The 25,425-nt window shown below is 41.4% G+C and overlaps 1 protein-coding gene across 4 annotated transcripts in view; it reads right to left on the bottom strand.

Moving 5' to 3' along the window:
- Positions 1-4,752: 4,752 nt before the first annotated feature.
- Positions 4,753-25,425, bottom strand: part of hyou1 (hypoxia up-regulated 1) — a 54,581-nt gene continuing 33,908 nt past the window's right edge. For 3 of the 4 annotated variants that reach the window (XM_073029889.1, XM_073029887.1, XM_073029888.1), the window contains 9 exons: positions 24,215-24,391; positions 23,580-23,758; positions 23,147-23,234; positions 20,907-21,029; positions 10,846-10,979; positions 10,360-10,444; positions 9,497-9,770; positions 8,947-9,066; positions 4,753-6,761 (listed from right to left, as the gene is read on the bottom strand). In XM_073029889.1, the coding sequence (XP_072885990.1) occupies positions 6,706-6,761; positions 8,947-9,066; positions 9,497-9,770; positions 10,360-10,444; positions 10,846-10,979; positions 20,907-21,029; positions 23,147-23,234; positions 23,580-23,758; positions 24,215-24,391 (1,236 nt within the window). In that variant the 3' untranslated portion in view covers positions 4,753-6,705. Of the gene's footprint in view, positions 6,762-7,487; positions 7,629-8,946; positions 9,067-9,496; positions 9,771-10,359; positions 10,445-10,845; positions 10,980-20,906; positions 21,030-23,146; positions 23,235-23,579; positions 23,759-24,214; positions 24,392-25,425 lie in introns of those variants that run through there. The other variant, XM_073029890.1, reaches the window with a different exon arrangement.

The raw sequence follows: 25,425 nt of genomic DNA on the forward strand, positions 1-25,425 counted from the left end.
CATTTGCATTTTTTTCTTGTTTGTGATTGGACCCTTCTACATAACCTCAAAAACGGCTTTGTGGCATGAAATATCCCCGGGTGCTCTAGTTTCTTCCCACCGTCCTAAAACCTACCTGGCAGGTTAATTGGCCATTGTAAATTATCCCGTGATTAGGTTGGAGTTAATCAGGTTGCGGGGTTTGTTAGGATGCTGTGACTCGAAGGATTGGAAGGGCCTACTCTGTTGAATTGCTAAATCATTCGATCGATCCTAGGATGTTAACAGCGGATACGTTAGAGGCACAGCTCTCCGGGTTAGGACAAGGTTCGTTTCCTGATTGTGGTGAACTAGATATACCTGTCTGACTGCTCCTGTGGCTCCTCCCACAGACCCCTGTATAAAGGCGACTGTGGGCTGCTGCTCTCCCTCATTTTCCCCAGGATATAGTGCTGTTTATTCTTCCAGTCAATAAAAGCCGATATCTCACTTCCTAAGTCTCAGCGTGAGTTATTGATGGTGCATCACTGATAAGTGTTCGTACCCAAATATTTTCACGTTGGAAGTGAACAGAAACAGCTGTGGCAAGAGAGCGAGTCTGCTTAGCTCTCCCTGCTCTGTTCAGCTTGATGCAGTCCTCAATTGTTGTGGGGCGGGGGTGAGGAGAGAAGGCATATGAAAATGCTCCGTGGAAGATGCCTGCAGCAGCCAACATATGTATTCCAATCAGTTCATTCATATGTATAGACTGTACACAAGTCCAGTGTTTGTCACCCAAGAAGGACCTATACTTCATTCCATCAGCTGGCAATTTTGTGAAATGCCAAGCAAATGCATTTTGGTCGGAAGTGCTCTCTTAAAACAAAATGCTAATCCGACAATCCATCTCGGCTCTTTAACATTATTGGGAGAGAAAAACAGGATTTGCGATTCAAGTCCAAGGCCCTAATCAGAATCAGATTTATTATCACCAGCATGTGACATGAAATTTGTTTCTCTAGGCATGTTGTCTGATTTTTTAGGTAAAGACATTTCCAGCATCTGCAGTATCCTGATGTTTAAAGATGAATGGCTGAGTCATCCCCTGTAACTGACATTTATACCAATCTGAAAAACCTAGGTGATACCACTCTACTGCACTAACTGACATTTGAAAAATACTGTGATACAAAATCAAATCTTCTCACCTTTCCATCTTCCAGCCTAGGCCAAGAACCTGAAGAATGTAATTGATTTTAAATAATTTAGCATTCTTGGGTGTCTACGCTGATTAAGATAAACACTATCATTGTCTGTAGATGTCACCTTTTCACTGCCCCCCTCTAAGTAATTACTATAAGTTAGTTTACATATTACTCTCTACAAACATGCAAATTAGGAAAAGGATTAGGTCAGCACATGGACCAGTTTCCTTAGGAGCACAGAGCAACACATTAATATGGATACTTGTTCTACATGAAACAATAAGAAAAGAATCTCGTCCCCTGAACATAAATTGAACCACAATTCAAAAGTGTGAAGGAAATATGAAAAATTATTTCACGGGGAACGGGTACCAAACGCTGGACTTTGAATTTCATTCCAATGTCTTAGAATAGCCAGATGAATGTATGATGCATTGGTTCCATTAGAATAAAATGTAGTAGATGTAACTTTTTAAAAAATCAAACAGGAAGGTTAAAAAATAACAGAACAAACCAGTTAACTCAACAACTGTTGTAATGAAAATGTTAGAACCTATTTAAAGTGTTCACTTTAAGTTCAAAATCAGGCTTGAGTCAAAGTGGTTTTGTGAAAACTACATTTGAAATAATATGTACTGTGGATAAAGTAGTATAGATCGCCAGAAGGCACTGGATAAGGTACTGCCAAAAAAGGCTGTGGTGAGAATTTAAAACTCATGGTGTAAGAAACATCGCAAAGGAACAGGACACAAGGATTGGAATGAATGGATTGTCATCTTGATGGCAAAGTACAAGTTTCTGGAGGGATCACTGTGGGGGCCTTTGTTTATTTTTACACTGCAATAGTTTGGCATAAATAGAAGGGAAAGTAAATTGTGACTGAGGACATTACAAGTTTTAATCCAGAACAATTGGGATCTCATGAGTACCAGAATAGCAGATTGTCTGGATTGTAGAATGCTTCTTTTAATACCAAGAGGTTTAATATTTTAGATGTAACAGAATAGTGAACTAAAATTTCCCAAGGAACCCTCTGAATTTAAAGAAAGAGCAAAATAGTGGGCTGCTGTGAGTAAAAAGTGAGCAAAATCTGGATTACCAGAGTTTCACTGCAGATTTCGTTTTGGCTTCCTTAAGAGAGTAGGCAAACATCTGCAAGTGGACTGTAATATGGGAAGAGGGTTTTTTTTGGTAAGGAAATCATAAAAAAAATGGCAAGAGATTACAGAAGGATCTGAGTTAACATCAGTGAATCACATACTATACATGGTAAAACTAACACATTTTATAGGAACCCTTTAGAAAAGGTAGACAGGTTATTCCTCAGGTTAGCTCAGGTATTGTCAAGACCACATTTGCAACAGTCTTGGTTTCACTAAAGAAAGCAAATATTTTGGAAGCAGTGCTGAGAGGTTTACTGGACTAGAATAGGCCAATTGTCTTGGAGGGAAGTATGCATTACTGAGTTTTAAAAAAAGAGTATTAGGGAACTTGATTCAAACATACAAGGAGTCTAATCACAGTGGATGTGAGAGAGGCTCTTCTAATGAGAAAATGTGTAACTGTGGAGTGGGGAAGGCACTGTTTATAAAAAAAAAAATCCCAGCCATTTAATACAGTGAATTTCCCACCCTTCCAAACACCCTCTCTAAAAAGGGTTGTGCATCTTTGAAATTCTCTTCCCATAGCTTCTGATATCATTTTTTTCTCATTTATCTTATGAATGCTATGCATTGGTAACAGAAAGAACAAGTATACACCAGCAACGTGAGTAGTTTATTTGTAACCAACTATCAGACTGTAGATCAATAACTACTGGTACAGCATGCTTCCTGCAAATTGCATAATATTAGCCAGATTTTTAGGTCCAGTAATGCAATTGCCCTGAGCTGTTGAAACATTTTACCGAGTAACTTTAGAAACTAACATAATAAAACAAGTTTCTGCAAGTTGCAAATTTAAACCAAAGCTCTTATTGCCAGAATTTTCAGATGCATATTACCTATTTAAAAATACACGTGTATACTGCCCCAAGCCATAACAATCTGCATACCAAGTGCTACCAGACCTCCACTGGATGAACTAATGACCCAGGCAGAACAAAGTGAGGCCTTGTACTGCAAATGAAATTTTTTTTTAATGTATGTTTGCTGATTGAACTATTTCTTCACTCCCACTGTGGCTAGATGAAAACAAGAGGTCAATAATTTCAGGTTTCAAATATTTTAGGCAAACTTTGTATTGAAATTGCTCTGCACATTACTAGAAAAATACAGTATAAATTCTGTCAGCCAGCTTATTCAACTCCAACCTTAAAACACTTTTTCCTTCAAGTCATCTGGACACCTGATCCATAAAGCCACAGACAGACTGAGTAAAAATTCTTAAAAGCTGAAAGGCCCAATTACCTAAATATTAGTAATACTGTTCCACATAGTATCAAATCTGTGGAGTTGGGTAATCAAGGGAAGAGTAATGAAGCCGTTATACGCAACAGTTGAGGAACACCGGGAAAGCAAGCTGTCAAAAAAAAAAATCTCAATAACATCAAGTTTTCCTAATGGACAGGATGATTCTTTCAATTGGCACAGAATTGCAATGCTATACTTTCAAAGGAATATGCAATACTGGGCAGATGATATCCCTATTCTGCCCATTTCTCCATCTTGCATTGTAGAGCCAATTCTAAAAAGCCACAATCCCCTTTAATACAAACTATTTTACATTCATGTACAGCTTAAAACAGAGTATCTGCATCTCTCAGGCTTCTAATGCAAGCGGTAGTCCGTAGCACACAAGGTGTGATGAACTTCAGCCAGGCCAGGAAGAAAGGGCATAAAAATAGGCAATACATTACTTCCAATGATGGAGAACAATGAGAGTCTTGTTTTGGGTACTGTAGTTTGGATAGGTGGGCTATGTTTAACCCAGACTGAAGTTGACAGGAACAAGTCCCTTTGTTCACTGTTGGGTCATGGTCCTAATCCATTACAATTGATTAATGCACGTGTATAGGCAGATATTTGCAAGCAAAATATCAAAGGAAGAGGTCATAACCCTGCAAAGTTATAGAAATATTAGGGTTTTTTTTAAACAGAAGAATTCATTATCGTAAAATAGATTAGTTCACCCTAATTTGAAATATAACTTAATCCAAGTTGGCAAGTGTATATCCAACCCAAAACAAGTTCACGTAAACACTCAACATAATGCAAAAGGTTACTTAAAGGTAGATGATCATATGGGTTTGAAAATTAGTAATTTTAACTAAGATCGGTCCAACTTTGCCAAATAACTCCTTAGTTGCCAGACAGTGTATAAGTGACACATCCTAAAATTGGAGATACACAAAGTATCAGCTGGTATGTTGTCAGTGAAGTACAGTACAAGGTATGGGCTTATAGATTAAATAACTAAAGATATAATTTCCTGTTAGAAATGTCCAGGATAATGAACTCACACCAGAAGAACAAGGGGTTCAGCAAAGACTAACAAACATCTCTACCTAAGTTCAGAGTATTATACAATCTCACTGATAAGTATCCTCACAGCTTGGATATGAACAGAAAGTACAATGTGTAACCAGCTATTAATAAATTCATAAAATTCATTTTATTGAGAGGGAACAGTGCAGATAAACATATAGGTGTCTTGGTGAGTCTAACTGTTTTTAGAACATTCATTGCAGAAATGGCAGCCAGCAGATTCTCAAACTGGTCCCGATTTACTTTTGACTCCCCGCATTCAGGTTATACCTCAGGGCAGCACCAACTGGTGCAGAGAGATCTGCCAATTTTTAATTATTTTTTTTTGAAATTATTCATTCAATGCCAAGTGCATGAGGGAAATCCACCCAAAATGTAACTTGCAACACAGTGATGAAGCACTGAACCTTAGTCCAAACCCACTATAGTGGTACCACCATCCAGTCTCATCTAATGAGATTAGGTTTCAAGCCATCATTTTGGAGGAGGAAACTGGGTTACAGTAAAATTGGAGACGTTTCAACACTGTTGGTTGGGCAATAGGAGACCAGCCTCCAGTGACTCTCCTTCAGTAAACTAGATGCAGTTGAAGAAAACAACAAACTTCTGTAATGGAAAGGTGATGGACAGGGTACTGCTGAAGTGAACTTTTCCCTGTCTTAACAACAGTTGCCAGACCTCAAAGTAGACTCTGAATAACCTCAAATTATTAATTACTGAACACAAAACAGAAACACATACACAGGTTACTGACCAAATAAAGCAGCTTAATGGAACATATTATATCTATTCAGAGCTGGCAAAAGGCAGCACTCCAGCAGCAAAACAATCTTTCCATTGCTACATGTACTATAAAGTAGACTTTCAGTGAATCCACAACTTAGACTGGCAGTTCTAAAAATTCAGATGTTGACCATTAGCCCAGGGCTTCTTGACATCAGATCCATACAAGTACACTATTCAAACTTGTTTTACAATACAAATTAGAAGTGAACAACAAACAAGATAGATAATCCAGGGTGTTTTTTAAACCTACATAGCAACATATACTGGAAGTAATTGCAACAGGCTTCATTTTAAACGATTAACGTTAAGAGATTTATCTCCGAGTCAAACTGGTATTAAAAAATCAATCTCACACTGGTAACTTCAGGTGACTTGATGGACATCACTGGGGGGGGAGAGAGAACAATTCACAAAGGTTGAGAACAAATAGTGAAGCTGAGCCAGTCTTACTCCCTTTACCCACCAAGATTGCAACAAGCATCAAATGTCCCAGCATAATTCTGGGTTAATACATTGATATCAACATATCATTGGCCAGGTGCATAAGTTGAAAAGGACAGCACTACCGCTCTGATTCTATTCTACTGGCTGATATGGGACACACTGAAAGAACCCTGGGACACAATACTGTAAAGATCAGGCCAGTTTATGAAGCGTCAAGAAAAATACTCAGTCTCTATCCATGGGTTAGATAATAACAGAAGCATAGCTGTATTAAATAATGCCATTATCCTCACCTACATTAAATTGTCAGATTTTGCCAGCTTGTGGTGCCATTCATTTTTGTTTAAATGTTATCAAGTAAAATAGATCCCAGGGAAGCTGCTTTTTGATTTACTTATGCAGTTTTATACCAAACCCACATCCCACTCCAAGTTAAAGCAAAATTAACGTTCTATTCAGTGCAATAGGTTCAGTTAAAACCATTTTTTAAAAAAAGGCAGGAGAAAAAGAGGCAAAATGAACAAGAACAAGATACACACTAGTTTCCAATAACTCAGGTCATTTTGAAATCCCTTTGAACATCAAACATCCATTCTGCATACATTGCTTCCTACGTGTCCCTAATTGTGGTTTGAACTGTACCTGCATTACAAGTAAAACTCTCCAACAAAGTCTGTCACAGGGAAATCCAGTTCTTTTTTTATATAAAAGAAAAATGTACACCTCTGCTCCAATCACAATTCATTGTCTGTTAAATTATGGCAAAGTGGTCCATTACATAAAAAGTAATGTAATATAAATAGAGCTGCTGAAGGTCCCAGGTGGGGTTACAACTCATCAGGAGGATGTTTGTCTGACTTGCTTTCTGGTTTCTTCTCTGTATCTGGAAAAAAACAAAATTATTAAGTACACACGGTACTGCTCAGGTGAAAAATAAAGTGACTTATAAGAGAATGCAAAGTAGATTGACAAAATTGATGGATAGACTTTGGGTAGTTATGTGTTGAGTTAACTCACCGCAACATGCATAGCTTCTGACCTGCTTCTGGAATTGCTTTGTATATGGCGACTCAATGACAACACCAGAATAGTGATAGTGGGGGATACAGTGATAGTAATGCCATTGAATATACAGAGGGTCTTGGATTTTGCTCTGTTGGGTGTTGTCATTACCTTAGGTGACAAGCGACATTCATGCCTGGAGATTGTCCAGGTCTTGCTGCATTTGGATGTGGACTACTACTTCATTTTGAGTTGTGTGAATGTTGCACATCCCTACTTCTGACCTTTTAGTTGAAGGAAGGTGACTGATGAAGCTGAAGATTGTTAAGCTGGGGACATTACTGAGGAACACCTGCAAAGATATCCTGTGGCTGAGATGAATGACCTCCACCCATCTTCCTTTGCATCGATACGATTCCAATATGATTCTTCTCGCTGCTGCCATCAGGAAGTTGGTACAGGAGCCTTAGATCCCACACCACCAGGTTCAGGAACAGTTATTACCCATCAATCATCAGGCTCCTGAACCAGTGAGGGTAACTTCACTTGCCTCACTGAATTGATTCCATAACCTATGGACTTGGTTTCAAGGATTCTACAACTCATGTTCTCAGCATTATTTATTTATTTAATCAATTAATTAATTAATTTGCACTTTTTGTCTTCTTTTGCACATTGGTTGTTTGTCAGTCTTTGTGTGTAATTTTTCTTTGATTCTATTTGTATTTCTTTGTTCTACTGTGAATGCCTGTAAGAAAATGAATCTTAGGGTAGTATACAATGACAGGTATGTACTTTGATAATAAACTTACAATGAATAACCATTGGAAAAATATTTTGGAAAAGGAGGGTGGCATAGGATATAATCTGGAGAGCTATTTTGTATTATAAGCACTCAATACACATCATTGCTATAAACAAACAAAACTCTGGTGGAAACTTATAAAGTAAACCATCCAGACACAACATCAAGGTCAATAGGAACTTAGGAGGATGATTGTGCCTAATGGCAACTCCTTTGCTTGCATCTTCAGAAACAGCTCTATTTCTATCTTTGATATCTCTACCCCACCCCTCCCACCAAGGTTCTTTTGAAGACCCTGACCTGGAGTTACATGCTGACTTCGGTTCTTTGCAGAAATGGGACCCACTCTCAGGGACTCACAGCCGGCCTGTTTTCAATATGCCAAGGCTGCGGCTGGAAGACTAGCGTGCCTTCAGGGTGCTGGATTTTCGTGGCTCTGGAGACAGGCCGATTCCAGGCCACCTGATGTGCCGTGGGGGTACACAGAAGATCAGAGGCAGCAAGCTGGCTGTGTGCTCAGAGACCCAAGTTCTTTGGGCACAGAGCTCGGGAAAAGTGATGCAACCCACTCTTAACACCATAAATCAGTGAGTTGTTTGTTATGCCTCCCCTCTGGCTGTGAAATGGGGACACTTTTTCCCTTACTAGGGAGAGAGAGCCTCTGGGACGTTGACTACCAGGTGAACAAGTAGTCTTTGGGGTACTGCAAGTCTGTGTCTTTACTGATGCTTTGCTGCACACTTGAGTGTTCGGTGGGGGGGTGCCGATGCTTTTTTGCTGGTGGGGGGGGGGGTCATTGCTTTGCTGCTGGTTATGCATGGGAGGGGGGAGTTGGGGAGGCTTTGGGGTTCTAACATTTAACTGGCATTCATTCTTTGGGGCACTCCTCTGTTTTTGTGGACGGTTGCAAAGAAAAAGAATTTCAGGATGTATATTGTATACATTTCTCTGACATTAAATTTATCTATTGAATATTTTTTGAAAAATAGTAAATGGTAACATACAAGCAATTAGGAAGTAATGGAGGACAGAAAAACCAGTGTTTCAGGTTGAACCTTCTGATGTAACTTTAATTGCTTCCTGACCAGTCCAAGAGTTATCATTTTCTATTCACATGAGCATATTGATATTAAAGAGCAATCTTTATTTCTGATTCCAGCATTAGCATTATTTTAATTAACTATCTCTGAAACTGTGCAGCAGGAGTGCTGATATCCTCCCGGGTACACGTGAAGAGTCACAAAAACTCACTGATCCTCACCTTCACTAGATTCTACTTCTACTGGGTCGGGTAATGTGGTCTCGTCCTTAGAATTGGTTTCTTGAGCTTGGCTTGCCGTGGGTGGAGCCTCACCAGGTTTTACCTCTTCCTTATTGGCCGCTGAGAAGAAATATTTGCCATTAGTGAACATCACTGCCGCCTGTGCAAAACTAAACTGGTTAACATCCCACAAGTTCAAAACATTTTTCTTTGCTTTTCTCTGCAGGGCTAATTCTTACTCTAGTTCCTGATCAATAGAGCCAGAAACAATAACTTCCATAGGTCTACAGCATAATTCAGTAACTGATATGCATTTCAAGCTAATTTCCCACTAAACTATAAGATTTGTTTTCAATTCTCTTTCCTCTTAACGCTCTCCCCTTTTAATGCTAAATAGATTCAGACCTCATACCTGCCGAATTAGTGGGAGCAGAGGTTAAATGTTATTTGTGGCCCTTCTGCACATAACCCAGGGAGACCCTAAACAAGGGTCTGACCTTTCAGTATTGAGATTGAATAACACTCCTCCCCTACTTTCCAGTGAAGTCACCTGTGTCTTCCTCTGCTTTTTTCTCAGGTGGTACAATCTTATCACCATCAGTAGCTGTTGCATTCTTGTCATCCTGCGTTGCATTTTGCGCTTCTTGTGTTGTGGCGTTCTTTTCTTTCCGGGGCTTAGGTTTCGCAAACTTGGCTTTGTTAAGCAAGTATTTGACTTCTCGGTCCAAGAGAGCCAGCTTTGCTTCTATGTCTTTAGAAAGCAGGATGGGCATTTCTGTAGACGGCAGATTATTCTGCTCCTTTACAGTCGTGTTCTTCCATGTCTGAATGAAGAAATAATACATCAAGTGTAACAGAGCAATCCATCTCATAGCTTGTCTTAGAATACCTTTGGTGCATTGCTATTTTATGCTATTTCACATGCACTAACAGCTTCTCCTGATATTTCAAGAAATATGGTTTGAGATACTGATCCTCTCCAACCACATTTTGAGTACAATTTCAGGTATGTGACAGGTGCCTCATACTGGTAATCATTCTCTTTGCATGAATACAAGATGTGTTGACAGGCAATTAGTTAGTTACAGAATGTGTCAGCAGAGTCTGGTATCTCCTCACTGGATATCTACATCCATTATGTTTTTAATCAAAGTCACTGGACAGCAAGAAGGTTATTTGCCCTGATATCATTGGTCCTCTCCCTTCTTCCCAAGATCAAACACCTTATTAATCTAGCTAGCAGAACAGGAGTCAGGATGTTCAGCCACAACTAAATTTTGGGACAGGTGCACAAAGCTAAAAGTGGTGGATTTAAGCAATCCCACCAACGTCATGCAGGACAAATCAAACTCATTTTTTGAAGATGCTAAAAATGTAGATTCAGTATCTAGGTGGAGATTTAATTGCACTTACTGTTGTTTCTGTGATAACCTTTTCCAGAGAGCTTAATTCCACTTCTGTGAAAATCTGGTCATCTTCGGGTAAGAGTCTCGCTCCCCTAAAGACACAAAAATTACAGTCAACAAAAACAAACAAAAAAAAACTTTGCCTCCCCTACTGACCCACCTCCACTTGCTGGTGTGATTCATTCCTGAGAAATTTAATTCCCAGAAATTGCTGTTAATTTGAGCCATCCTACATCCTACAGGACAGGACATACAACATCAGAACTGGATAGAAATAAATCATCCAATGGCCCGCATATTAGGATGGAGAACACAAAACTGAGATAAAGTATGATTTATCTATACCCTAATCAACAGCAGATCACACCAATGCAAGTTAAGCCAGGTTTTAAGGCTTGGTGGCTAATGAAACCATTCCCCAATTGTGATCAATTAAAAGATCAGAAATGAAAGTATCGTTTAGTGCAGTTCCCTGCCTCACTTGAATACTTACTTCAAGAAGATGGTAGAGTGATTGAGCATGCTATCTAGTGCAGCCAGGCGATCTGGCCACTTTCTCCTCTCTTCTACTTTAAAGAAGAGCTCCTTGCACAGTTTGCGTAGCTCAGAAAGCTTTGTTTTCAGTTCCTAAATTCAGGAAACAACAACTTTACTGGTTTTGCTCAATACTGCATAATATCCCCATCTACAAACCAAGTACAACACCAAACGTTCCTCAGTGTTGAATAATTAACAAGACCATATCTGAGATACAAAGTAATAATACCATTCTGCTTATGAGATGGCACCAAACTATACACACAATTTGGTAACATGATTAAATGAAGCTGTAGTTTAGAATTCAGGCTCACACTTGCCTGTTTGTTTTTGCTCAATGTGCATGAATACTCTATGGATCAATACTGTCAGTTGGTGGATTAGATAACAGTACTAGAATATGCACTGGATTGCATTGAGGGAGAGTGTTTAAAAGCAGCAAGTGGGGCAATTGGTACAATTCCTAAGGAGGCATTCAGTTGCGCATAATTAGGCACTTGGCAAGATTCAATAACAACTTAAGTTTCAGTGGAGTGGGCATTGTGCGAATGGACCAACATTAGTGTGGACAGTTGCGGCTTTGGCTCATCAAGGCATAGGCAGTAGGTAGATATTTTTTCATTGTTTCTTTGTTATTGTTTAGAGCAGTAGGGTTCTAAGGCAAGATAGTTGAATGCTCCTCTTGTGGGATGTGGAAAGACAGGGAGACTTCTGGTGTCCCTGACGACAACACCTACAAGAGGTGCATTCAGCTGTAGCTTCTAAAGGAGTTGAAGCTGGAAATGGATGAACTCCAGATCATTCAGGAGGCTGAGGGGTGATGGATAGGACATACAGGGTGGTAGTTACACCCAAGCTGCAGAACACAGGTAAGTGGGCAGCCATCAGGAAGGGAGAAAAGGGGATAGGCAGACAGTGCAAAGTCCCCAGTGGTCATTCTCAACAACATGTATACTGCTTTGCATACTGTTGTTGGGGTGGGGGGGAGGAAATGACCTAGCAGAGGTCAGGTCTCTGGTGCTGAATCTGGCTCCATGGCTCAGAAGGGAGGAGAGACGAGCTGTAGTGATAGTGGACTCGTTGGTCAGGGGAACAAAAAGGAGGTTCTGTGGATGAGAATGAGATTCAGGGATATTTTGGATCGAGTCCACAACATTCTTAAGTGGGAGGGTGAGCAACCAGAGGTCGTGGCCCATCAGTACCGATGACATAGATAGGATGGGTGACGAGGCCCTGCAAAGTGAGTTCAGGGAGTCAGGTGCTAAGTTAAAGGACAGGACTTCCAGGGTTGTGATGTCAGATTGCTACCCATACCAGGTGTTTGTGAGGCCAGAAATAGGAAGATCATACAAGTTTAAAACTTGGCTAAGCAGTTGGTGCAGGAGGGAGGACCTCATTTTTTGGATCATTGGGGCCTCTTCCAGGGAAAGTGAGACCTGTACAGAGGGACCATTTGCACCTGAACTGGAGAGGGACTAATATACTTCTGGGAAGGTTTGCTCGTGCTGCATGGGATGGTGGGGGTTTAAACTGGAGTTGCAGAGGGATGGGAATCAGAGTGCCGGAACAGATAGTGCAGTGGTTGTGGAGAAAGATGTTGTTAGGCCTACATACATATTCAGGAAACGAAAGGTTGAGCACGATGGGACTAATGTTCTGAGCTGCGTATATTTCAATGCAAGGGGTATTGCAGGAACGGTGGATGAGCTTAGGGCATGGACCAGCACGTGGAACTATGACATTGTAGCCATCAGTAAGACTTTTTTGCAGAAGGGGCAGGACTGCTGCTCAATGTTCCAGGCTTCCATTGTTTTAGACTTGATAGAGTGGGAGGGATTAAAGGGGGCATCATTAGACAGGGAAAATGTCATGGCAGTGCTCAGACAGGACAGACTGGAAAGCTCACCTCGTGAGGCTTTACGGGCAGAACTGAGGAATAAGGAATACATAACCACATTAATGAGATATTATAGAGTCAATAGGATTTAGAGGAGCAAATTTGTAGAGATCAGACGGTTGCAAGAAACATATGGTTGTGATAGGTGATTTTAATTTTCCACATATGGCGGAGACTCCCACATTATAAGACGGCTGGATGGGAGAGAGTTTGTCAAGTGTGTTTAGGAAAGTTTCCTTAATCAGTACATAGAATTCCCAAAGGCAGAATGTGTGATACTTGATCTCCTATTAAGGAATTAGACAAGGAAGGTGACAGAAGTTTGTGTAGGGGAACACTTTGCATCTAGTAATCGTAATGCCATTAGTTTCAAAGTAAATATGGAAAAAGATAGGTCTGGTCCATGGGTTGAGATTCTAAATTGGAGGAAGGTCAATATTGATGGTATCAGAAAGGATATGGCAAGTGTGGATTGGGGCAGGCTGTTTTCTGGCAAAGGTGAACTTGGTAAGTGGGAGGCCTTCAAAAATGAAATTATGAGAGTACAGAGTTTATATGTACCTGTCAGAATAAAGGTAAAGATAACAGGTTTAGGGAACCTTGGTTTCCAAGAGATATTGAGGCCCTGGTTCAGAAAAAAAAGTGGAGGTGCATAACAGGTATAAGTGGGTAGGAACAAATGAGGTACTTGAGTAGAAGAAATGCAAGAGAACACTTAAGAAAGAAATCAGGTGGGCTAAAAAAAAAGGCACAAGGTTGCTCTAGCAGACAAGGTGAAGGAGAATCCTAAGAGCTTCTGTAGATATCTTAAGAACAAGAGGATTGCAAGGGACAAAATTGGTCCTCTGGAAGATCAGAATGGTAATCAGTGAGTGAAGACAAAAGAGATGTGGGAGATTTTGAGTACATAAGGCATCAATTTGCGGCAGTTTCATCTTTTAAGCGGCCACCAATCAGTATTCTGAAGCATGAGAAGACACAGCTCACCCACATTTGCTGATTGAGTACATATGGTATCAATTTGCAGCATTTTGGTGCTTTGAGCAGTAGCCAACCAGAACTCTTTGGTGTGAGATGACACAGCTCACTCATGTTCAACGATTGCGCACATATAGCATTGATTTGCAGCAATTTGGTATTTTGAGCAGCGGCAATCGGCGACCTGAAGCATGAAAAGACGTAGCTCACTCGGGTTCACTGACTGAGTACATAAGGCATCAATTTGCGTTAGTTTGGTGTTTTGAGCAGTGCCCAGTCAGAGATCCGAAGCGCGAGAAGACGTAGTTCACTCAGGTTCACCAATTGAGTACACAGGCATTGAATCATGATAGTTTAGTGTCTTGAGCAGCAGCCAATCAGCAATTGGAAGCATGAGAAGACACAGCTCACCCACGTTGGCTGAATGAGTACATATGGCATTGATTTGCAGCAGTTCAGTGTTTTGAGCAGCGGTAAACAGCAAGTGCTGTAACTCAGATTCACCGACTGAGTGCATAAAGCATCAATTCGTGCCAGTTTGGTGTTTTGAGCAGCCAATCAACGATCGGAAGTATGAGATGATGCGGCTCACTCATGTTCGCCAATTGAGTACATATAGACATTGATTTGCGGCAGTTTCAACTTCTGAACAGCAGCCAGTGTTCTGAAGCGTGAGAAGACGTAACTTCATTCAGGTTCACAAACCAAGTACATAAAGCATCAGTTCGTGGCAGTTCAGCATTTTGAGCAGTGGCAAATTAGCGACCTGAAGCACGAGAAGGCACAACTCACTCGGGTTCACCGTTTAAGTACACAAGGCATCAATTTGCGGCAGTTCAGCATTATGAGCAGCGGCAAATCTGAAATGACACGACGCAGCTCACTCACGTTTGCTGATTGAGTAAATAACGCATTGATTTGCAGCAGTTCAGCATTTTGAGCAGCAGCAAACAGCGACCCGAAGCACGAGAAAGGCATAACTGGCTGAGGTTTGCCAATTGAGCACATAAGGCATCGATTTGAGGCATTTTGGTATTTTGAGCAGTGGCCAATCAGAAATCTGAAGTGAGATAACACAGCTCGCTCATGTTTGCCAACTGAGTACACAAGACATCAATTTGCAGCAGTTCAGTGTCTTGAGCAGGAGCAATCAGCAACCCGAAGCGTGAAAAGGCTTAACTCATTCAGGTTTGCCAATTGCCTTGTATACTCATTGATTTGCAGCAGTTTAGGGTTTTGAGCAGTGGTCAGAGATGCAATGCATGAGAAGACAGAACTCACTCAGGGTCACCGATTGAGTACGTAAGACATCGATTCGCGGCAGTGCGGTATTTTGAGCAGCGGCAAATTAGCAGTCCAAACTGTGGCAATATGCAGCTTACACATGTGCGCCAAACTGAGTACACAAAGCATGGATTTGCGACATTTCAGTGTTTTGAGCAGTGGCAAAACGGAAATCTGAAGCGTGACGCATCTCACCCAGGTTTGCTGATTAAGTACATAAAGCATTGATTTGCGGCAGTTTCACCTTTTGAGCAGTGGCCAATTAGCAATCTGAAGTATGGCAAAACGTAGCTCACTTGGGTTTTCCAATTGAGTACGCAAGGCATTGATTCACATCAGTTTGGTGTCTTGAGCAGCAGCCAATCAGTAATCTGATTTGGGCCAAATTTGGGAACAGCTTCTTTCCAACTGTGATAAGACTGCTGAACAGATCCTGACCCGGATTTGGGCCGTAGCTTCCAAATATCCGGACTTGACTTGCACTACCTTACTTTCCCTTTTCTTATTTTCTAATTATGATTTATAATTTAAATTTTTATTATATTTACTTTGATTTGTACTTCAGGAAGCACGAAGCGCAGAATCAAATATAGCTGTGATGATTGTACGCTCTAGTATCAATTGTTTGGTGACAATAAAGTAAAGAGAAGGCGTAGCTCACTCAGGGTCACCAGCTGAGTACATAAGGCATCGATTTGCGGCACTTTGGTATTTTGAGCAGCGGCCAATCAGAGATTGGAAGCATGAGAAGTCACAGCTCACTCACGTGCGCCGATTGAGTACGCAAGGCATTGATTTGCATTGTTTTGAGCAACGGAAAATCAGCGATCCAGACTGATTGGCAAGAGCAAATTAATGTACGGCAGGGGCAAGCGTGCGGCCATTTTCAGAGCACCCATTGTTGAAAAGGAGAGTGAGAGAATGGGGATTTTTAAAGGCTTTAGCTCTTCGAGGCTTGAGTGAGAGAAGGCAAAAAAGCTGTAGGTAGATTTCTTTCCCGGTTATTTATTGTTTCCCTTCTTTATATTTACACAGTTAGAACAGTAGGGATACCAGACAGGATAGCTGAATGGTCCTCTTGCAGGATGCAGGAAGGCAGAGAGACCTCCACGTGTCCGTGACGACCACACCTGCAAGAAGTGCATCCAGCTGCAGCTTCTAACACTCCACGTTAAGGAGCTGGAGCTGGAACTGGATGAACTCCGGATCACTCGGGAGGCTGAGGAGGCGATAGACTGGACAGAGAGAGAGGCAGTTACACTTCAGGTGCAGGACACAGGAGACTGGGTGACAGTCAGGAGGGCGAAAGAAGTTAACAGCCAGTGCAGAGTACCCCTGTATCATCCCCTTCAACAGGTATAATCGCTTTAGATACGGTTGGGGGGAATGATCTAGCAGAGGAAAGTCACAGCAGTCGGGTCTCTGGTAGTGAGACTAGCTCTGTGGCTCAGAAGGGAAGAATTCAAAGTACATTACATCCCTGAGGTTTGTCTTCCCAAAACATCAAACCCCCAACGCACAAAATAAAAGAACAAATCGTGCAAATGGCAAGAAAAACAAGTGAAAAAACACAGAAAAACAGAACAAGTGAAAAAACAGAATACAAAACACCAAATCACAAAGACATGAAAGAATCCAGGCATATTCAGCTCAGCTCACTTCAATCCAACGCCGCGTCTCTCACTATCCTACAGGCTAGTCCGTCCCCATCAAAACACACAAAACAGTAACAACAACAAAAAAAGGAGCCAACCAGAGACACATCCATAATGTGAACTACAATCCACAAACAGCGACGATTACACCTTGCCCAAGACTCATGTACTCTGGCACCGTCCTCCGGCAGCATCCAGCGAGAGGGAGAGAGAAACCATTCATACAGTATGTAGGCAAATTTCTCCAGGAGCAGTGAGCAAGGGGGAGTGAGAGTCCGTTCATACGCAGGTAAACGGCGCTAAACACTCGCCCCTCCCATCATCACCGGCTTCTGCTCTCGTCCTCGTTGATTTCAATCTTCCTTATAAAGGGAAGGGGTGGGGGGTGGGGGGGAGAGAAGAGGTGAGCTCTGGTAATAGGAGATTAGGGGAACAGGAGGCTCTGTGGACAAGAACGAGATTCCTGGATGATATGTTGTCTCCCGGATGTCAGGGTCCAGGATATCTTGGATTGAGTCCTCAGCATTCTTAAATGGGAGGGTGAGCACGTCATGGTCCAATGACGTAGGTAGGAAGTGTGACAAAGTTCTGCAAAGTGAGTTCATGTAGTTAGATGCTAAGTTAAGGGCAGGACCTCCAGGGTTGTGATCTCAGGATTGCTACCCGTGCCACATGCTAGTGAGGCCAGAAGTAGGAAGATCATACAGTTTAACATGTGGCTATGGAGATGGTACAGGAGGGAGGGAATCAAATTTTTGGATCATAGGGCTTTCTTCCACGAAAGATGGAACCTGTACTGAAGAGACAGTTTGCCCTGAACTAGATGGGGACTAATATCCTAGCGGGAAGGTTTGCTAATGCTGCACGGGGGGGGGTTAAAACTAGAGTTGCTGGGGGATGGGAACCAGAAGGCCAGATAGTGGAGAGGTTGTGGAGACAGTTGTTGTTAAGACCGCAGTCAAAATCTAAAGGTTGAGCATGGTGTGACTAATGTTCTGAGCTGCATATATTTCAATGCAAGTAGTATTGTAGGAAAGGCAGATGAGCTCAGGGCATGGATCGACACGTGGAATTATGGTATCACTGAGACTCGTTTGCAGGAGGGACAGGACTGGCAGCTCAATATTCCAGGGTTCTGCTATTTCAGACATGACAGAGCGGGAAGCATTAAAGGGGGAGGATGGTGCTACTGGTCAGTGAAAATGTCGCAGCAGTGCTCAGTTAAGACAGAGGTGAGAACTTGTCTAGTGAGGCTTTATGGGTAGAACTGAGGAATAAGAAAGGTATGACCATGTTAATGGGGCTATATTATAGACCACCCAATAATCAGTGGGGTTTAGTGGAACAAACTTGTAGAGCGATTACAGGCTGTTAAAAAAAACACAAGGTTGTTAAACTTTCCACATATTGACTGGGACTCCAATACTGTGAAATGACTAGATGGGATAGAGTTTGTCAAAGGTGTTCAGGAACGTTTCCTTAATCAGTGCATAGAATTCCCAAAGAAAGAATGTGTGATACTTGATCTCCTATTAAGGAATGAGACAAGGCAGGTGACAGAAGTTTGTGTAGGGGAACACTTTGCATCTAGTAATCATAATGCCATTAGTTTCAAAGTAAATATGGAAAAAGATAGGTCTGGTCCATGGGTTAAGATTCTAAATTGGAGGAAGGCCAATATTGATGGTAGCAGAAAGGATTTGGCAAGTGAAGATTGGGACAGGTTGTTTTCTGGCAAAGATGTACTTGGTACACAGGAGGCCTTCAAAAGTGAAATTTTGAGAGTACAGTGTTTTTATGTTCCTGTCAGAATAAAGGGCAAGGATAGCAGGTATTGGGAACCTTGGTTTTCGAGAGATATTGAGGCTCTGGTTAGGGGAAAAAAAACAAAGAGGTGCACAACATATAGGCAAGTAGGAATAAATTAGGTTTGTAAGAAATACAAGAGAACACTTAACAAGGAAATCAGAAGGGCAAAAGAAGGCATTAGGTTGCTCTGGTAAACAAGGTGGAAGAGAATCCCAAAAGCAAAAGGACAGCAAGGGACAAAAATAGGTCCTCTGGAAAATCAGCATGGTCAACTATGTGCGGAGCCGAAAGATGGGGGAAGATCTAAAATTGATTCTTTTTTGCATCTGTATTTATTTACTCGGGAGACAGTCTCAGAGTCTGTAGAAGTGAGGCAATGCAGCAGCAAGGTCATAGACCCTATACAGATTACAGAAGAGGAGCTGTTAGCTGTCTTCAGGCGAATTAGGGTGGATAAATCCCCATGCCCTGACAAGGTGTTCCCTCAGACCCTGTGGGAGGCTAGTGCAGGAATTACAGTGTCGTAGCAGAGATATTTAAAATATCCTTAGCCATCAGTGAGGTGCAAAAGGACTGGAGGATATCTGATGTTGTTCCATTGTTTAAGAAAGGCTCCAAGAACAATCCAGGAAATTACAATACTGTGCAAAAGTCAGGCACATGTAAAAAATAATCTGTAAAACAAAGATATTTTCAAAAATACTCAAATCAATCAAAAAATCACTATATAAAGAGCAATGAAAAGTAAAAAAAAAACTAAACCACATCAATATTCGGAATGACCACCCTTTGTCTTTAAAACTGCATCATTTCTCTTAGATACACTGTTGTGCAGTTTGTTCAGAAAATTGTCAGGTAGGTTGTTCCAAGCATCTCGGAGAATTTGCCACAGTTCATCTTCAGACCTGGCTGTCTTGTTTGCTTCTGTCTCACCAGGTAATCCCAAGACAGCCTCTGTGATGTTGAGATCAGGGATCTGTGAAGGCCATACCATCTGAAACCACATAAAAATTCTAGGGTGCCCAAGACTTTTGCACAGTACTGTATAAGCTGGTGAGTCTAACATCAGTAGTAGGAAAGTTGTTGGAAGGTATTCTGAGGGACTGGATATACATTTATTTGGATAGACATGGACTGATTAGGGATAGTCAGCCTGTCTTTGGTTAGACATAAACTACCATGCACAATTGTATAGTTTTTCAGGGAAGTTACCAAGAAAATTGATTAAGGCAAGGCAGTGGATGTTTCCTAAATGGACTTTAGCAAGACCTTTAACAAGGTCCCACATGGGAAGTTGGTCAAGGTTCAGTCACTTGGGGTTCAAGGTGATGTAGTAATTTGGATTAGACATTGGCTTCACAAGCGAAGCCAGAGAGTGATAGTAGATGGGTTGCCTCTCTGACTGGTGGCTTGTGACTAGTGGTGTGCTGTAGGGAACAGTGCTGGATCCATTGTCATTTGTAATCCACATCAACGATCTGGATGATAATGTGGTAAACTGGATCAGTAAATTTACAGATAACATCAAGATTGGGGTGGCAGGAGGGTGTAGTGGACAGCGAGGAAGACTATAAAATCTTGCAGCGGAATCTGGACCAGGTGGGGAAATGGGTTAAAAACTGGTAGATGAAATTTAATGCAACAAGAGTGAGGTATTCCACTTTGGAAAGATCGACCAGGGTAAGTCACTGAGGAGTGTAGAACAGAGTGATCTGGGAATACAGATCTATAATTCCTTGAAAGTGGCATCACAGGTAGATGGGGTCGTAAAGAAAGCTTTTGGCACATTGGCCTTCATAGATTAAAGTACTGAGTACAGGAGATGCAATGTTATGAAGTTTGTGAGGTCTAATTTGGAGTATTGCGTGCAGTTTTAGTCACCTACCTACAGGAAAGATGTAAAAACGATTTTAATAGTGCAGAAGAAATTTACAAGGACATTGCTGGGACTTGAAGACCTGAGTCATAGGGAATGGTTGAATAGGTTCAAAATTTATTCCTAAGAACGTAGAAGATTGAGAGAAGATTTGAACGAGGTACACAAAATCATGAGCAGTAAATACAAACAGGCTTTTTCCACTGAGTTTGGCTGGGAGTACACCTTGTTAAGGGTGAAATGTTTAAGGGGAACAGGAGGGGTAACCTTCACTCCAACAATGGTGAGGGTGTGGAATGAGCTGCCAGTGTAAATGATGGATGCAGGGTCAATTTCAACATTTAAGAGAAATTTGGATGGGTGCATGGATGGGAGGTGTATGGAGGGTTATGGTCCAGGTGCAGGTCAATGGGATCAGGCAGTTTAATGGTTTGGCACGGACTAGATGGGCCAAGGGCCTGTTTCTATGCTGTAGTATTCTATGACTGTAAAAGCAACTAAAGAAAATAATATTAAACCTTAGTGGTGGCAGTATATCCATCCTCATCCAGCCAGTTGGAAGCCTCGCTAAGCTTGGCAGAGATTTGGTCACGTTCATCTTGGGTGGAGACTAGCTGATATTCCTCCTGATACAGCTTGTCCTGGAATTGGAATTGGTATTGGTTCATTAGTATCACACACATACAGGTACAGTGATCAAGGAAAGGTGGCACCAGTGAACCACGGCGACATTCAGCAGGCAAAACTTTGAAAAGCCTGTCCTACATACTGTTCATACAGATCAACTCATTGCTCACTAAAGGTCATAGAAGGTAAAATAAATTTTGGAAATCCTAAAACAAAAACTTATTATTGCAATTAGCTATCGCAGGATTAAATCAAATCCAAATGGGGTATCTCAGTTGCAGAAAGGTTCTAAAAGCTGCAGAAGACATCAGGTCTTTGTTGATGTAGAGGACAGTTGGAACAGAGCTGGTATGGGACAGAGGGTTATGGCAGTGTAACAATGAACACCCTTGCTGCTACTGCCACTGCAACTCGGCTCTCCCATCCCACCAAGCCTTAGGTCAGAGACTTCCTTTAGCTGGAAAATTTAAATCTTAATACAACATTAGTTCTAAGGTTGAGAACCTCCTCCTTGTTAAAAGTATGTCTTTAAAACCTTACCAAACACAAAACGCGGTACCATTCAATACAAAGTCAAACTAAAGGAGTTAGTGTTATCATTCTGGTAACATACTGGCTTACTTTCTCAAATTTATTCTGCAAGTGTGTTGAATAAGTGCACCTTGAATAGGAAATCAATTACTGTTATTGCAATTAGTTATAATGTAAATTGTCCCAACTAAATCTCGTTACTTTCCCCTTTTCCAGCTACCTTTTTTTAAAAAAAAAATTAAACATTTTCCTTACAAGGTCCAACTTACAGGACATACTATAATTACAAAACTGTTAATTGTTTTTAAAAGATTCACAAGACACCATCAACTCATGATTTGTAGTCTATGATTAACTGATAATACTGCTGACAATAATGCTATGTAGGATCCTTAAGGTTATGAAAGCTGGGAGTAGAAATGGGGACAAGCTCCCACTACCTATTAAATTCCTCCCTTCTTTATAGGGCCCCTGCCCCCTCCTTCTTCAGTCCTGACGAAGGGTCTCAGCCCGAAACGTTGACTGCTCATTTCAACGGATGCTGCCCGACCTGCTGAGTTCATCCAACTTGTTTGTACTACCTATTAAATGCTCCCAATGACATGTGCCTCAAATAGCCTCTGACAAACAAGTCCAGCTCCTGGCCTTCATGCGTGGCTTAACTACTAGGCCCAATAGAACCGTTTCTACTGACAGAAGGGACCAAGGTGGGTTACTGGCACCTTAAAACCAGTCACATCGGGTAGATGGGGCTCATCAGCTTTGGTTGGCAGCTCATCTAGGAGAAGGAAAACTCTGATCTCAAACCTCCGCTGCCTTGCCACTATACCCACTCATGGGGGAGGCTTTGGGAGTAAACCCTGAGGGAGAAATCCAGAGCTGGAGTCCCTATGGCAGTCCTACGTTGAGTTCAACGCTGATTGGCAACTCCTGTAACACTGCTGGTACCAAACTGTATGAATTTCTTCTGTTCCTTTGGGTTAATCAGATGCATGGGGGGGGGGGGGAAGAGGGGGAGCTTGCTACATGGGCAACAGCTTGCTCTCCATATCGTACTGCCCAGGCTTGTGTATCTGTACAGCTATGACACAATATCCAGGGTCAACTCTGACTGATGGAGGCCGCTACAGAAAAAAAAATGTAATAGACAGTGGCACCAAGGTCTGAAACATAAGCATGTGTAAAACAAAACCCAAACCACTTACAATTACTGGTACTACACTATTATAGAAGTGGAACTCAGCAGTCTTGAAGCTTGGTGAATTCTTGTGACATATTCAACGAAACATAGGCTATGGCAATGGATTTTTGAAACAAAAGGGAGGCACCTGCCAATTAAGGTTTGATTCTCGACAATTAGATGCATAAATGACTACCATGGAAACTGCAAATTGATGTAGTTAGTTGTGTGATTCTTATATTGGCAGCAGAGTTACCATCTTCTTGGGCTTCAGATGCAGACCGATCATGAAGCATGTCACCATGTCCCACATGGCTGACCAGAGATCAGTCCCTTTAAAAAAAAAACTGCTGAATATAGTGGATATTACATCTGTACATAAATCAGGACTACCTGTATGCAATCAAGAACTATACTTACCTGAGTTTCAAAGATGAAAGCCTCTAATGAATTAGCTGCTTTTTCATGTTCTTGTTTCTGGAAATCCCGATCTGTAAGATCCTGAAGCCTAGATATAAAATACAGGAGCTGTGAGTGGCTGCAGAATAATACGGAATCAGCCTTGAAGTTCATGAAGCTAAAACTGGGTTGACAGTTTTTATAGTGCAGTATATCCGTAACTGAGACAAGGAACAAGCTGGACTGGTCTCAGTTAATGGACATATTACAATAAGCTCCAAGGAAACACCTCTCATTAGAATTTTTCAAAATGCAATAAGATTCTAATGTTCAACCAGGAAATATACAGCCAGGAAATTACAGTTCTGAATGCTTTGTAACATTTGTAAATTGTTCCCATTATCTCACCGATGCAAAATGATTTTTAACAGCAAAATCAACAAATAGTCCTTACTTCTTTTGTGACTGACTCATTTCCTCTTGTGACAAATCAGGCAAGTCCTTTATTTCTAAATTAACAGTCACATCCTCACTAATCTTCACCCTCTTGGGTCCTTTTGGCTTTTTAACCTCCTCAGTTTTATTCAATTCCGGATCCTTTACCTCCTCCTTCTCAGCATTCATTTGCACATTCTGTACAAAACAAAATGGAACCCATAATGAATCACTTCCACATTAGAGGAACATTTATAGCAAAAACACAAACATTGGGCCAATATTCAAAGCAGATTTCAAAACCCCCAATCAACAGGATAAAAAGCTTTCTATACTAATTACATAAACATTTCAGCACTGGGAACACATGCACCAGAGATCACTGCATTCCTACTGTGATGGAAATAACTGGTTATGGAAATAAGAGGCACTCTTCTAGTTGTTGTACTGGAGAATTTGAATCCAAGTACAGAGCAAAAATAGAACAGAAGCTAGGCTTATATGAAAGAATAGCCCACCGAGATCTATTGTCTTGCCTCACACAGAACTGTCATTTGGAGAAATGCCCAGGGGCCATGAAGCAACCCAATAAAATTCTGATATCTAAAAGAAAAACAGAGCCAATATCTGGCCTAGAGCAGAACACATTCTTACTGGAGTTTCAGATTTGTTCTCTCCTTTTTCAACCTCATCTGGTTTTCTCCCGTTGTTTTTTTCTTCATCTTGTTTCTCTGGGTTGCTGCTGTCCTGTTCAGAGGGTGTTGCTTTACCCGGAATCTCAATTTCCTCTGGAACTTCTTTCTCACTTTTACTCGTGATCTCCTCTTCATCCTGCCAATAACCATAAAATCTCAGTAGCGACATTATATTTTCCTGCCCTTCACAATTAATCTTCAAATGCCTGTCAAATGCTCAGCAACTGAATGGATGGGGAGCTGAAGAACTCCTGCAGATAATTCAATGCTCATCTCCTGGAGGCTATTAGCCAATGACTGGCTTCCAGCCATGTGCAGCCTTATTTGCCTTCCCATAAACAAAGTCACCACTGTGTCACAGTTCTGCATGCACAATGTGGCTTATGCCATAATTATTCTCCAACTATTCCACTTCAGAACCAAGGTCTCGCCAACCTCAAAACTTTAACTGGCAGTGCATACACTAAGCTTTCAGACTAGAAAACACTCAGAAAATCAAGCTCCAACTTATACACTGAAGCACCAAGGGAATGGGCCTCACACCAAGCACCCACAAGTCACAGATCAATTAACAAGCTAAACCTACTGCACAACTTTCCCCCTCTATGAAAGGTCCATAATAAATACTCTGAAATTACAGACCATGCTCCTCATCTTGGGGGCCGCATTTCAGCAAAAAGACATGCCAATGAAATTCATCATCACCTCCAGTGTCAGTCTAGCCTCTGGCTGTCTGAAGAAGGGTCATGCAAAGATCAAAACTGAAAACCCTAAAAAGTTCATATTGTTCCTAGTGGCAGTAACCTCTGCTCGCCTATAAGTTTCAAAGACATGGACCTTTTACAGCTGGCACCTCAAAGCACTGTGCTGTATCTCTAATTCTACCTCTGCAAAATCTTCCAAACCTACTGTTAGAATGAGCAAGCTAATGCCAACATCTTCTACTGAACTAACATCCCCAGCAACAAAAGCAGCAAGGCTGATTAATATGGAGAGGGAGATGGTAATGACCTCCAATTGATTATCAGAAGTATAGGGAAGTCCAAAACTGGTGAAAGAATACATTACCTCTTGCACTGCAAACCAAATACTGCTCCATCCATAGCAAGAACTTACACGATGGCTTCAACCAAGTCGGAGTCAGGTAAATGGAAGTGGATACAAAGATCT

Source organism: Hemitrygon akajei, chromosome 26 (genome assembly GCF_048418815.1).
Source record: "Hemitrygon akajei chromosome 26, sHemAka1.3, whole genome shotgun sequence".
NCBI classification, from domain to species: domain Eukaryota; kingdom Metazoa; phylum Chordata; class Chondrichthyes; order Myliobatiformes; family Dasyatidae; genus Hemitrygon; species Hemitrygon akajei.